Consider the following 16,130-nt stretch of genomic DNA (forward strand, 5'->3'; position numbering starts at 1 on the left):
CTCACAGCGCGATTTGTATAAAATTATATATGAAAATTTTTTTTTGCGCTGTCATATATTTCAATATTTATATATGATAATGATAATTTTTTCATTTCTGATGATTGCATACTAAACTTCAGGCAATGACAAAAAAAGGAGCCATAAATGAACTCTTAATCTTAAAAACTAAAGCGTGCTGTGATTTTTGAAAAAACTTTTTCCCGCAGCGCTAACTCGAACGCCGCATACGGAGACGTTTTTGTAAATAGAGGTTCGGCGTTTAAGGGTAAACATTGTCTATAAGATGGGATTTACTTTGCTACCTGGTCCTATTTCTCATCGTACATTCTGGTTGTTCAATTAACTTTTATCTGATTTACCATCCTTTCTGTATCATTTGATCTTTCTTGCAAACATTTTTTTTGCTGACAGCTTAAAATTTCACTTGATGATATGTTTAAGTGGAATACATGTATAGTGTACTCTGTTTTAAGTTTACACAAGATCACTGAATAGTGAATAAGAACTGACAGTTATGATGCCATGACAGGCAAAATAACTCGTATCAAACTCACCCTAAGTCACAAAAGAAAGACAAACCTGCCTCTTAAAATGAAGCTTTGTAGGATTTAGCAAACAAAGGAGATCATACCACATTTCTTGATTGAGGTAGACAAAGGACTGATCATATACCAGAATCTTGAATTTATGATTTCCTAATATTTTTCATGATATAATGTCAAGTACCTCACGACATTTCCAGTGGAATTGAAATGCTCCAACTGAAAGCTAAAGATTGGCCTTCAACTGAGATGGAAAGCTTTACATTCAAATTTGTCAAGAACAACATTGAAAGTCCTCAAATTTGAACAAGCTGTTCAGAAGTGCAACAAAAAGATATCAAAATAAGGACACCCAGCTCTTAAAATGCTCACTCATCTAAGCCTATTACATGTATATGATCCTTCTAAAATATACCGGTATTTACTTCCAAAGTTGTATTACAGGCATTATTATGTGACAGTTAAGCCAGAAAACTGAATCAAAACATAAAAGGTATGTTTCTGATACAAATAAATTTAAGTATATTAATTTTCAAATTCTAGTGTCATTTGTGAAATTTAAGGTATACAGTATATGAGAACAGAATGACAATATCAGTAGAAGTATAGCTTTTCACAAGTTTCAGCAAAACTAGAAATGAGTTTCATGTAGGTCATTAAAAAAAAACATCTTTGTTGGGAACATGAAGAAGTCTGAAGGTCACTAATATTCTAAAATGCTACCTCACTTATATGATTTAAACAAATCGGGACTTACCTTCAATATAATGTTCTTCATGTACTCCATATTTTCCATATGTTTTTCTCTACTTTCATTGCGTGACGACCTTCTAATTTCTTCTTTAAGTGCATCTGAAAGTTGTACTAACTTGGCATTTTCTGCTTCTGATTCATGTAACAATGCTGTTAGTTGGTGAATTCGCATCTCTCCAGAAGACAACTAAAAAGCAGTAAAAGAACCCATGTGTAATCATTCCACTTAGTACAATCTGATTCTTTACAGAGATATACATTATTGCTATGTAAAAAATGAAAAAAAATATGATTCACAGAAAACAAGAACATTGTATGAAACCTAAAAAACAAGAACATTATATGAAACCTAAATTATATCTTTGCTGTCATTCATCTTTGAATCAAGTATTGAATAAATTGAAGTAGGATTGTAATCTTGAAAAGGAAATAAAGGTTTTATACAAATTAGCCATTATGTTACATAACCAAGTTAATGTTCCGTGTGAGAATTGCAAACCATTTTTTATGATGGAAGAAAATTCTGACCTACTGTATAAAAAGAAGCACTCCATAAAATTAACCATCCTGTCTTTCACTGGCTCCAATTAGTAAAAAGTTTTGCTCCAAGAAAGAGGCAACTGACCTCAAGCAAAGAGGACACCTCAGTGAAAGGCAATGGTTTGTGTATATGCATCCTAGGTTTATTTTTAAAATGTCATAACCTATGGGACAATCAAACAAATTACTTCTTTCCATAAACAAATTGCTATTTAGGGGCAAAGGCAACTGATGTACTGTAGGTACCAGCTCTTCAGCTAGGATGATTTCACCAGGCAGGAAGTTCCAGTATCTAAACCTGTCATGTTAGCCTAAAGATTGAAAAGGGGTTGGCTGGCTGTCAAAGGTGAAGAGTAAAATTTTGAAGTCAGTATCTAGATATCGTCTGGTAGAAACTGAGAGTAAGCAATAGAGATCTGACCACATGAAAATAAGAAACAGTATAAGAAAATGTGAGGTAGAATGTTAGGTACCCAACTTCTCTCTCAAGGCTTTGCCAGAAAGAAAGAAGCAGTGTTTTAAGTTATGGTAGGCACCTCCAGTGTTGTTTCAACAATGCCAACATTTTTTAAAAAGGAGTATAGGTAATTAAGGCTTATGCTATCACACTCATGTAGTAAAAGAGAAGTACCCTCAGGTGAGTTAGGCTGACTGATTAATTTTTCCAAAATAAAAAAATCTACTTTCCCCGTTCTCTTGCATATCAAGTATATGTTTATTTTGTAAATTATCATTTATATTGAATAACTAGCCCAATACTATACAGGTATTCATATATGACGATACAGTTTGTATCATGAAGCTTATAATATAGTAGTGGATAGTGGATATGATAGTGGCAGTTATGCATATACTTGTGAAATTTTAATTACATTAAAAGTTTAATTACATTAGTTATAATGTTAGTTATTTTATTTCAGTTCTCAAGTTACCTTCAATATACAGGTGCCTTAGTAAAGTTACTAACCTTACTTCCTTAATTTTTCATTGACCTAACCTTTTTCTACATAGTACAGGTTGACCATCACTAATCCAGCCATTGCTAATCCGGTTCCATCACTAATCCGGCACTAATTTTGGCTAGCACAATTTCCGCATTTACGACAGTAGCAAAGTAGTTAATAAAAATAAGAATATAAAAAAATTCTAAAAATTTATGAAACATCATACAGCATGCAGCCCTTACGAGTAGTAGTCTCAGCAATGCACATAAAGCAGGCAACACACTATCAAACATTTATACCCAGCATGGCATATGATCATACAACTAAACAATTTATGAACATATGGCTAGGTTGGAAGGATTGGCTAAGTTTGGTATTTTTCCATTTAAAATGCTTATGCTGACATTTAATTGTACACCAGCTGCAGTCTGTACCTGCGTACAATCGAATGTTTGATGGCTTGTTGGTCAGCCCAACATGCATTACAGTACACGCACACACCTTTCATTTCTCTCTCAACACTGTCTTGTGCTATGCAGCAACAGGCCTGAGAACAATGCTGTCAACTGTGCTTCATTTACTGTTTATAAAGTTTTAATTAACCCACAGTATGTTGACGGAAGGAGCACTTTCATCGTCAACAATTTGGCAAGTCAAAAAGGCAAGAAAGGATATCAACTTGGAATTAAAACCAAATGTGATTAATCAGTACAAAGGAGGAAAAAGAATAAGAACAATAGCACATGACCTAGAACTTCCACGTTCAACAGTGTCAATAATTCATGAGGATCGAGAATGCCTACACGAAGCTGTGAAAAGGTTTTGCTTCTGTGAACTCTATGGTAATTACGAAGCAAAGGCAAGGGCCAATCCATGAAATGGAAGTTATTAATGGTGTGGATAGAAGACCAGATTAAAAGACAAACACCAATAAGTCTTACTGCCATCCAGGCAAAGTCTAGATGTCTGTTTCAGACCCTTAAGGAACATGCTTGTGATGACTATCAATGAGGATTCATTGCAAGTACCAGATGGTTCAAAACGTTCAAAAGAAGATTCAGTATGCAAAATGTTCGGGTACAGTATGCATAATGTTCGGGTAACAGGAGAGGCAACAAGAAAGTTTATCGATAGTTTTGATAAATTCATAAAAGGAAAAACACAAAAGATTATAACATTTCCCATGCAAAAACTGACTTAATAACCATTCTTCGAATAAACTTAAAAAAAACGTTTGTAACACTACAATGAAATGGAAATTGGTTGAGATCAAACTAGAGATCAGTAATAGTAAAGTACTTTCCAATAGTGTACAGAATCACTAAGGTGTGATATTCATCCAAGTCAACTGAAATAAGCTTAAACTTATTACCACTGGCTTCCCATCGAAGCATATGAAACATAGATGCAAACGTGGGGCACGTTACAAAACGAGACAAATTGAAAAATTAATAGTGAAACGAAATATAATATTAACAGTGATAAAAGATTCTCCTGTGCAATGTAAATATACAAGTATGATACCCAGTTAAAACTAACAAACAAAGCTAAACGGTGTGTGTCTGCATTGTACATCATACTTGACGAAATGTCACATGTAAATGTAAACACAGGATAAGTTGCATACACAGGGTTTCTGTGATATACAAGCCAGAATGGGAAATTAATGATTACAATAAATCAAGACGGTTAATTATCCATTTTTAAAACATTCCTAAGAACAGCATACTAAGAGTTGTCTATAGCACAATATGAATGATACAATACTTGCTAAGCATAATTCCTGGTAAGGGAACACAACATCTTTAATGAATCATACGTAAAACAAATGAATAAAATTATTATTGTGAAGAACGATGAGAAAGTTACTGTATAAAAATATACTCATGGTGATAAAACCATGGCAAGCTGTAGGTAAATGGAGTTAGGCGATGGGTTTGCCCGAGACTGAATTGCAAACTGATTTATGTCAAAATTCAACTTCTGACATGCATGCAAGACCCTAACCCTGTCATAACTCGATGCCTACCTGTACAATTTATTTTGACTGAGCTTCATTTAAAAATGTTTCTCTTTTCCTTATTAACCAACTTGTACTGATTTACAGGGTATTTTAAAGATAGGATGAGGTGGTTAATTGATGGGGCTAAGAGTTTTCTGACCTAACCATTCTGTAATACAGCAAAATTACTAATCCAGCATTCTGAGCAGGTCCCACTGACGCTGGATTAGTGATGGTTGACCTGTATATGCTTAATTTACTAAACATCAATTATTTGCTTGACCTTATAATTTTCACCTCATTCTACTGTTTCCAGGTTAACCAAAATTTTTACCAGTCTTTTCATTTCAGCACTGGCAAACTACTGATTAACTGAGGTGTCCATTGCTGTGTTACAATGGTCAGAGATGCAGTTAGATGCAAAAGATAGTTTGGCCAAACTACCATTCTACACACCTCAGTGTAAAATTAATCTTTATATCATAAAAAATTTTACTACATGCAAATTTTAGCTAATTTCCTCAAAAGAACTACTATATAACAACTTGAACAAATGATAACTTTGGTCTGCAGATTCATTTTGGTAGCCATGCAACGAACAACTTATACTATGCATATGGTGACCTAATCATATTCAGCTGAATTATCATGGCATATACTGTAAATCACTGTAATGCATATACAGTTGTTCCCACCAACTGATAAGAAAAAGTACAAAGTGAAAAAATAATAAATGATGGATAATTCATTGACAAAATAAGTAAAAAACATGCCAACCACACACCTAACCATTCATCTCTAAGGGCTACATGACTATATCTAAATGAACAAAGTACAGGACCAATTTAACTCTTCTACACAAACACTTACACTCCACAAAGATTAATGCCATCTCATTCTTCAAAATCTATATCACATAATTCTTAGTATTATTAAGGGGAAATTAAATCTATTCCATGCTTCTATCAAACAGAATAGACCAATGAGAAACTATTACAAGTTACAACTGTATACCATTTTCAACCGATGGAAAGCAAAACAAAAATGCAGTGAGCACTTTGCAAGATACATGCTGGTTGAGGTTATAGAATATGTGAATATACTACAATAAGATTAAATATCACTAGCTAACAGCAACATTAAAAATAAAATCTGCATTACCAAGTCACTGACAGTTGCACAATAAAAAAAAAATTAATAGCAAAATGACATTTTTATAATAAAGTTTTATATATACTGTACTTACCAAGTAATTACATAGCTATAGTTTCCTCTTGCACAGCAGCTAAATTAAAAAATTCACGGGTAACGCATCAAAGTTCAGTGCAGACAACTGGTCCCGCCCACTAACAGGTATAGGCTACCAGGAACGACTTAGCAGACAATCTCATTCTGTTTATGCCATATATCCATCGGTGGGGGAGGCAGTAATTACTTGGTAAGTATATACAAAACTTTATTTTATCATAAACATGTCATTTTTATATAAGTAACTTACCAAGTAATTACATAGCAGATTCCCCAATTGACAGGAGGTGGGATGCATGGACATACTTTACTCCAAAATGTTAAGACATGTAATGAATTTGAAATAGAAAAAGTTGCTATCTTTGAAAACAATGCTTGTCGTTCCTTATTAGTTAAGAGAGCCTGCAGTAGAAAACTGCCTCTGGTTGGTGCTCAACTTAACCTGTAGCAATGTGGCAGTATAGCCAGGAGCATCTGCTACTAAAGAGGGAGCTTTGCAGCAAAGGAGCAAGCCAAAGGCTAGCAAAACTTCAAAGTGCCCTTGCCCTGGGTGCAGTACCACAACAAACATCCAGATAACACTGTCACCTGAAATAACAACTGACCTGCAGTGAAAGACCACGACCCATCCACTGAGAGTGGTGGGTGCCCAGGTTACATTGTACACCCTGGCTCATACAAAACTCAGGCACTACTATTAAGGTGAAAGATAGGAAGGATAAAATCCTATGCTTCCTTCCACGATGCCAAGCCAGTTACTAATAATCACACGGTACTACAAAAAAATTTTAACACTGTTTAAACTTTTCTGAAAAGGTGAGAAGCAAAATCAATTACACTTCCAGTAGGTCGGTAGGATGGACATAAGGGGCATATATGCATGAAAGCCTGCAAGGTAGAAGTTGTTCTGCCATCTTAGCTTTCACTTAAAAGTAGGCCCAATACCCTCCTGAAACTAAGAATGGTCCTACAAACCAAGTCCATACATGAAGAAGATCCATGCGCTCTTAGAGGGCTAAAATAGGGTCCTTGGTTGAGAACACTATAGGTTATGAATGGCCCTCCAATCTTGCTCAGGTAATACCTGAAAACTTCAACAGAAAAAGAGACCTTCCTACTCTTCCCAGAGCCATGATGCTGGAAGATTTGGGAGACGATCATAAGCTGCCAGGATTAAATGGCGCCAGCTGAGCTGGAGAGGTAACTAATCGGGTAGGTAGCTGACTTCTGGCACTTCAGGAGCTTAGTAGAGCTGGCACCAGGCAAGCTGGAAGTCAGACGAGGGGAAAGGCTCAGGCTGGAGATTGCCCTGGGAGCCCGGAGCACTGTCCCAGCTGTCAAGACTGTCTTCCTTCTATGAAGTTCTTGAGAGGGAGAGAACGGTTCTAGGTCATGAAAGCATCCTCGTTCTCACTTAAAAACCCCAGGGGAAACAAGCAAACTGCGTTTTTGAGTCAGACATAGCTTGACACCCCTAAAAAGAAGAACATTAGAGATCCTATATCCTCTCTGATAAAAAAGGCAATGCTGCCACTGAGTCAGTGTCTCAGAAGAAACTTAAGAGTCTGAGACACTCGATTTGGAACATTATTCACTTAAGATTGGTAGACTGAGCTAGATGACGACATCTGCATCTTTCAAATGTCTCTTGTAGTACCTCAGAAAAAAAGCACCTCCTTCCTGAAAAGCACCCAGATAGCCCAAAGCCTGTCTGCATAAGAGTGTACCATCATCTGGTGTCTCTTGAAGTGCGGTTGTTCGAGAAGAAATGAATACAGTAAACCACCCATATTTGCATTCTCGCGATTTGTGGACTCACCTATTCACGGATTTCTCTGTGGAACATATATACACAATATTCGCAGAAAATTCACCCATTCGCAGTATTTTCCACTGAGAAATATTCACTAATTACTGTATTTTCATATCATTTTCATAACTAAATGCACTTTTTTGTGATAAACCTATCAAAATACTCAGGGATAAGCATTTTTAGAGTTTTTTGTTTGAACTATCCAAATAGGCAGTTCTAAGTGTTTTTAGAGGGGTTTTAAGTATTCGCAAAATTTAGTTATTCACAGGGGGTGTGGTACACATCCCATGCGAATACGGGGGGTTTACTGTAGTGAAAGGATTCTTGGAGAGTCCACCAATCAACCATAGCAATTCAGGAACCATAAATTATGGTTCAGAACGGGCTCGAAATCGTCATAACTTTCTGACAAGCCTGAAAAGTTCAACCCTTCCTGACCATGTCGCACGCTGGAAGAGCTTAGAAATTCTAGTTGGAACGATCTTGCAATAAGGTGTCTGTTGCCCAGAGTAGAAGATTCCTTTAAGATGGCAGACAGTCAAGACTGGCCTGCCCCACAGAGGCACATAACCTGACAGTTCAGGGGATTCAAGGTCCACTTGAGAGTATGAGTGATTTTTTGACAGCTCAGTTAAACTGCCAGAAATTCCAGTTGGACTAGAAAAAAATCAATTTATCTTCTGCAAAAAACCCTCTTGTCACTTGGTGGCGAGAGCTAATGTAAAAAAAGTAAGGAATGTAATCTTGTCTAAAGGAATACCACAGTCTAGAGTGAGCAAGGGTTGAGAAGAACTGAAGTCTTAAGCAAATGGCTCTCAGCTCTCTGGCATAAATGTGAAGGTTCGTTCGCCCAGGAACACATCCCAGAAATTTCCTGGTTCCCCAAGCAGGCTCCCTCTACTAGAACAAGGAGTAAGAAGCAGTCTAAGACTAGTCTCATGATGAGGGACTTCTTCCAAAAGTCTAAATTCGGACAGATACCACCGTAAGTCCGATGAAAGCCAGGTCTTTGGGAAAAAACAGCAGAGTCCGGTTATGTTTTTTTGTCCCTATTGGTCTTGTGGGACAGGCTGAAGTTCACTGTCAGAAAGAAAGACAAAAGTAAGCAGAGTGAGGACTCGAGAGAAGTCTTATGCAGTAGATGTCAAAGCCTAAAGTCCACACTGGAAGACCCTGTCTCGTAGGAAGGGTCTGAGATGTCCTTCAGAATTTGTATGTGGACATGAAATGAATTATCCTACGTATCAAAGAACTCCACCCAATCGCCCTGGAGAATGGACAACAGACTTGTAGAACCTCGTGCAGACTCGCAGACAACTAAATGAACTAGTTGCCGACCACACCTACCCGCGAATAGCTAAAATCTGCGAATACTTAAAACTCTTCTAAAAACACTTAGAGCTACCTATTTTGATAGTTCAAACACACAAAAAAACCTAAATTTGCTTATACACGCATTATCCTACTTTCGATGGGGTTAGGTTCCAAAAACTCATCGTTTGTTTGAAAAAACGCATCTGGAATATAGCCTAGCCTACACTACGGTATTCAGTACCATGCATAAAGTATACTGTACTATGTACATACGCAGTATAGTAATTATCAATATCAGCTAATTCTGGAGGTTCATGCAGAGTGACTTATGATAATTCAGTACAAAGAGAAACTGATAACAAACAAGAATTAGCTTAGCCTACACTATGGTATACTGTACAGTATACATATATGGTAGCCTAGCTTACATTACACTGTACTCTATATTCACATATTAATATCGTATTATACAAACATCAACATAAAGAACATGCATCTTTTCCACTGACCTTTTAAAATGTTATGCTTTAATTCACTGTATACAATAATACTGTACGGTATATATTCTTATATTGCTTTTGTATTATAAACTGCAATCATAGCGATCAATGTTTTGGTTTGGAAATCAATTACACGGTAAGTTTATTTCGCCGTATTTAACTCAGTTCAGAGCGCTTTTCTTGCTTCTAGTTAGCGTAAATGAATCTCTAGATACTTGATTTATAGGGGGCAAGGTTATTTTTCGTTGTACAAAGTATTTTTAAGTCGAAATATAACTTAAATATGTCTCGTTGTGAAATTAATTTAGCTATTTTTTCTTTAATACTGTAGATGATGTTGGCCGTTTGGGGGCATGTTTGTTTTGTGTAAAAAAAAATCAAGATTTCACTATAATATGACCTTTATGTATTTATCGTTTATTGGTGTAAAAATAGCAGTAATGTGTTCTTTCATATCCAGTAGTTTTGATTAAAATACTTTCTCTTCAATTTTAATTACGGTCGAGTTCCACCCATGTTGCCAATGCACAATAATTTATAGTCATTAGCAGTTTGAACATTGTTTTCTCAACTTCAGCTTAAATTTAGCAGCATATTTCCTTGCCGATCTTTTATCCATACCGAATAAGGGTATACTGCAATGTAAAAATATATGTCCTATTCTACTTAATGTCATTTGTAACATAACTATGGTAATTGTTTACTACCATACGATGGTTGAAATACAAGCAAAATGGCTGCTGTTATCCTATTCGGTTACAACCAAGACAACAGTTTCTCGTTCGGTTGTTTATGGCTGTAAGCATTTACGAAAGAGTATAACGTTGCTAACAATACTTTTATCATTCTCTTTTACTTTTTTACCTAGAAGATGGGATAAAGAGATGGAGGAAAAAAAGTTGGCCTGTTGTAATTTGGTCTCTCTCACTGCCTGATTGTACACTGCTGTTTGCATCCGCGCAAAATTTTAAAATATTTTATAAATATTATCATATCGGTATTAACTGCTTACCCCATCGCAAAATCGAATTATCGTATCTCGAGCACTACCTGGGTACCTGAGTATTTTAATAGTTTTATCACAAAAAGTGCATGTAGTCATGAAAATTATATGAAAATACAGCAATTAGTGAATATTTCTCACTGAAAAATACTGCGAATGGGCGAATTTTCAGCAAATAATGCATGTATATGCTCCATAGAGAAATCCATGAATAGGTGAGGCCACAAATTGTGTGAACGTGAATACGGGGGGTTTACTTTAATACGTTATTCAGAAAAGGAAAGCTGACCTTTACTGACAATAGCTGAACACAGAGTATCATCATATAGACACGTCTCACATCCTAACAAGCACTAATTGAGACATGCAGATAAGTAATTCAATACCGTAAATATTGCTTCAGCAATGAGCACAATTTACGTTTATTACATTAACCAGTAAAGGTGGCAGCGCGGTAAACTACACTACTGGAGTTAAACCATTCGAGTGCAAAATCACTACAGTATCAAAATATGATAAACTTGAATCAGATCTTAATAACAAAACAATAAAATACTGATCCCGAAAGCTGTAGACCTAAAAACAGGAATAATACTTCACCGAAATCTGGTTGCCAACCAGCAAATTTAAGAACAAAGCTGCCACCGACACTGTTTGCTCGAGTGCGGCAGAAACAATAAGATTGTCTGTTAAGTCATTCCTGGTATTCCTGTTAATGGGCGGGAATAGTCGTCTGCACTGAACTTTGAAGCGTTACCGGCGAATTTTTTAATTTAAGCTGCCGTGCAAGAGGAACTATAGCTATGTAATTACTTGGTAAGTTACTTATATAAAAGTATAGTTTACAGCATAAAAAGACAGAGGAGAATGACTTATTACTAGTAAATGAGGTGAAGCTCTTCATATAACTTAAATTCCTCTCTGTACCAATTAGACAATCATATTAATTTGGATAGTCTACTAACCACTATACTAGAAACACACGAAAATTTTTAAAGCATACTCCGTAACCTACAAGAAATCTTGTCTACATGCAAAGAGAAAGTACCTATAGTAACTATTCTCTCACCTTAGCCTCAAGCCTAGCTATCTCCTTTGCTGTGGCCTCAGTGTTGATACTGGCGATGCTAATAGTGTCTTCCTGTGGTGGTATCCCTACATTGGAAGGTAATGGAGAATTTATCAGCTGCTCCAAGGGAGGTGGACTATATCCACCAGGTCTACTGGGTGATCTGTGCACTGGCTCCACCCATTCTGAACCCTACAAAGTAACAGAAAATTTTTCAATAAAGTTCTACCTTGTGGACAAACACGATATACTAAATTTGAACCCTAATACTGTAAATGAAATGTATAAAAAAATATATTTTCATGCAAATTTAAGTCACATAACTGCATCCTCTATGAAGTACAATTAGTCTAAAAATCAGTTAAGAGTTCAGATGCTGGATTCTAAAGATTTCATAATGCTTTATACATAACACACTGAAAGGAATACATCACCAGACCTACAAGACTTATATAATCCAACTTTAGGAACAAAACTATTTTGCATGCTTATGTAACTGACAATACCAATTTCAATGGCTAAGTTCTCCTTATTGCCTATTTGTTTAATTATTTATTTGTCCTCAAACACTTAGAGTTAACATTACTGTTATGTCCAGCCTATGTATAGGGATTTCATGGTACCAAGAAATTGTTGTGGAAGATAAAAGAATTGTAAGAAGAGAGATACAATACTGACCTACCATTAAAATACTGTATACAGTACTGGCATATAACAGTAAGCAGTCATAGCACTCTTGAGAAACAGGATGTATATCATGAAAAGAGTACTGTATACCTTCCTCAACAGTTATCTACTTCAATGTGCAGGTATGTTTTAAAATCAACTGCTAACACCTATAAATCTTCTTGGTCATTAACTTTTCACATTTTGTGTTTCTTGTATATAATAATAATAATAATAATAATAATAATAATAATAATAATAATAATAATAATAATAATAATAATAATAATAATAATAATAATAATAATAATAGCATGAAACACATAGATGAGACAGGTTACAAATACCTGGGAATAATAGGAGGAGAGGATATAAAACACCAAGGGATGAAGGACACGATCAGGAAAGAATATATGCAGAGACTTAAGGTGATACTCAAATCAAAACTCAATGCCGGAAACATGATGTAAGCCATAAACACATGGGCAGTACCAGTAACCAGATACAGCGCAGTAGTGGAGTAGATGAAGGCTGAACTCTGCAGCATAGACCAGAAAACTGAGAAACACATGACAATACACAAAGCACTACATCCAAGAGCAAATACAGACAGACTATACATAACACAAAAGGAAGGGGGAAGAGGGTTACTAAGCATAGAGGACTGCGTCCACATCGAGAGCAGAGTACTGGGGCAATATCTGAAAACCAGTGAAGATGAGTGGCTAAGGACTGCATGGGAAGAAGGACAGATAAAAGTAGAAAAAGACCCAGAAATATACAAAGATAGGAGAATGAAAAACAGAACAGAGGAATGGCACAACAAACCAATGCATGGACAGTACATGAGACAGACTAAAGAACTGGCCAGCGATGAAGCATGGCAATGGCTACAGAGGGGAGAACTTAAGAAGGAAACAGAAGGAATGTTAACAGCGGCACACGATCAGGCCCTAAGAACAAGATAAGTTTCATCAAAATTAAGAGAAAAGAAGGAGACTCGCTCCTCTCGCATATTACCACTTAATTTAATACAACATAAGTCAAATAATAATAACAATAGCACAATGATACCCCTAGTTGTAAAGTTAATTAAGACAAGCAAGTCTGTTAAAAAGGGTGCAAGTATAGCATACAGAGAGAAATGAACAATAAATGGGCCAAGGTTAAAGACACAGAAGTTAATGGAAGATATGAGGAATATGCAAAATTCAAGGAAGGGGATCACAGATTCATAAAGGCAGTAGGAAGACTCAGTTAAAGTAAAAAAAATTAAGATGCAATTGCAATTAATAAAAAAAAACAATTGCAAGCAAACAGAAAGATGACTAATTTATTCAAAAAGAAAATGACTGAGAAAAAGAAGTACAATACAAATATGAACATGAATAGCTAATGCAGGGAGAATAAGAAGTGACAGTTCCATGGGGAAATAAATGCAGTGGAAAACTGATCCCAAGCTATAAAATGCAAATAAGGAAACTCTATTAGAAAATAATTCAGTTAATTCTGTTAGAAAATAATGCAGTAGAGTCAAAGGAGCACTGAATGTGGCTACTAAAAGCGAGAATCCACATTTAACTTCCAAATTGTAAGTTTTGCCCCTTAAACCAATACTGAAGTATTGACAATTTATCATAATAATTGCCCTGTGCCCTTGAAAATTAGGTTTGTGACATCACTACTGGGGCCAAGAGACCAAATTGCTATAAGAAATAATCCAAGTTTTACGTGATCAGTAAAAAATTAAATTAATAATACAATGCAAACAATATAATGAAAATTACGATCTAATAATAGTTGTGTGTGTAATACAAAAGTAAACTAAACAAATTAAAGACAGACTTATGAAGAACAAGAGCCAATCTAATTTTATCGTTTTTAATGGACAACTATTACAATTTGGCATTTAATGAATTTATCAATTTTCCTGTTAACACAATTTTTTTTTTTAGACTGTCTGGTATTAAAGGATTGGTATCTGAGTTATATTCTTCACCTCATGTTAGTATATTTACACTAGATTCCTCTTATGATATTAAGATCATGACATGCATTTTCTGTATCATTATTATAGTGTTCCAAAAATAAGAATGTTTCTGACTAGTTAACTGATACTGTTTGTACACATCAATATGACAAATTTTTTAAGTAATTTGTATTTTTCATAACATGCAAATCTGAGGTCTTTACATATGGGGATTAACTTTCAGCAAGCTGGAATTCCAGCCATTAAACTTTTGCAAGGAGGTTATGGTAACAGTTACTGATGGTAGGGACAGAAGCACCGCCCACCAAGTCAGTATACATTCAGTTTTACGCAGTTTTCTTTTGACCACAGTCTGGTATAGACGTGCATTTATTTCTCTGTCCTGCCATTCAGCTATCTCTTCTATGGTTGAATATATTTGTTTACATAATATATTTTGTATTTTTTGTTTATACTTTCTGTATACTGATATACTGAAACATTTCAAAATGTTTTTCTATGTCTCACAAATGATATATTCACTTATTCTTGCTACGTAGCCATACTGACTCGTTTTAGCTTGTGTAAGTTTTGGAGCTTTTCTCCTTACATATCATTTTATTTACTTTTTTGTATTTACACAAACTCAACACCTATCTCCTTGGTGTTTGTTTTGTGTATTCTGTTTTCTTTGCTCGTGTAACTGTGGAGAGTTGGAGGGATAGTTTCCAACTGTCGATGACATCTTTTCTGTTTTTAGACATCTCTCAACCTCGTTTAAGAACTTCCCTCTTCGACGTTCTTTTTCTCCTTGTTTTGAAATGCTTTTCATGAACAATGTTCTGTATTTTCGACTACAAAATTACTTGGAATGTTGTAAGTCTTTCAGATGTGTAATTGAGAGGATGAGACAAGGCGGGTTTTCACATTTCCAGGTGAGGGTTTTGTATTCAATTGTACCAGGATACTTCTTATCTGAACCTAGCAAGTTTCCCACTCTACCTCAACATGGAGCTTGTTGTAGCAAGATCTTTGACAGTGCTTTTGGTCCTGACTTGCTCTCCAGGATCAGTGGGAACTCCTGTCTACAGTTCCTGTCTTGTTTCTTGCCCCGTCTGTGTGTGTGCGCACGCACGCGTGCGTACGGGGGGGAGGGGCCCTCGCTCCCTTTCCCTCCCTGAATGTCGTTCTTGGCCTCCTGAGCAGTGGAGGTTTTTTGCCAAGAGGAAGCATCAGAGGAGGATAAGGTGCCATCTTGGAAGGGGTTTTCTCCTTTGATGGCCGCTTCTCAGTCTCCTCCTGGTTCCTTCTATTCCAATCTTCCTCCAGTTGCTTCTTCCTTGGAAGATTTTACCCCTTCCCATTCTTCCACAGCTTCATCTTGGGAAGTTTCGGGTGAAGGGTCAGGGGATATTATCTCTCTGGCTGTCCCTGTTCTCTCTCTGGGGGTCCTCACCCCCTGTGAGGGAGGAGGCAACTTTCAGTGGGCTGGATATCCAGCCGCTAAACTTTTGCAAGGTTATGGTAACAGTTATCAATGGCAGGGGCAGAAGCACCACCCACCAAGTCGGTATACATTCAGTTCTATGCAGTTTTCTTTTGGCCCAGGTAAGAGAATGAGGGGTGGTAAGAGGTGGGCCCTTAATGTAAAGACCTCAGGTTTGTATGTTAGGAAAAATACAAATTATTTAAAAAATTTGTCATTGTTCCTACTTGAATACAAACCCTCAGTCTTTACATATGGGAGTCTTACTTTTGCAGGGA

General features: G+C 36.2%; 1 protein-coding gene across 9 annotated transcripts in view; it reads right to left on the reverse strand.

Annotated features, from left to right (window-relative positions):
- The window catches only part of LOC136844412 (GRIP and coiled-coil domain-containing protein 2-like), a 415,740-nt gene that overhangs the window by 9,495 nt on the left and 390,115 nt on the right, over positions 1–16,130 (reverse strand). For all 9 annotated transcript variants that reach the window (XM_067113578.1, XM_067113581.1, XM_067113577.1 and 6 more), the window contains 2 exons: positions 11,732–11,923; positions 1,303–1,485 (listed from right to left, as the gene is read on the reverse strand). In XM_067113578.1, coding sequence (XP_066969679.1) covers positions 1,303–1,485; positions 11,732–11,923 — 375 coding nt within the window. The remainder of the gene's footprint in view (positions 1–1,302; positions 1,486–11,731; positions 11,924–16,130) is intronic.

Source organism: Macrobrachium rosenbergii, chromosome 12, assembly GCF_040412425.1.
Source record: "Macrobrachium rosenbergii isolate ZJJX-2024 chromosome 12, ASM4041242v1, whole genome shotgun sequence".
Classification (NCBI taxonomy): Eukaryota; Metazoa; Arthropoda; class Malacostraca; order Decapoda; family Palaemonidae; genus Macrobrachium; species Macrobrachium rosenbergii.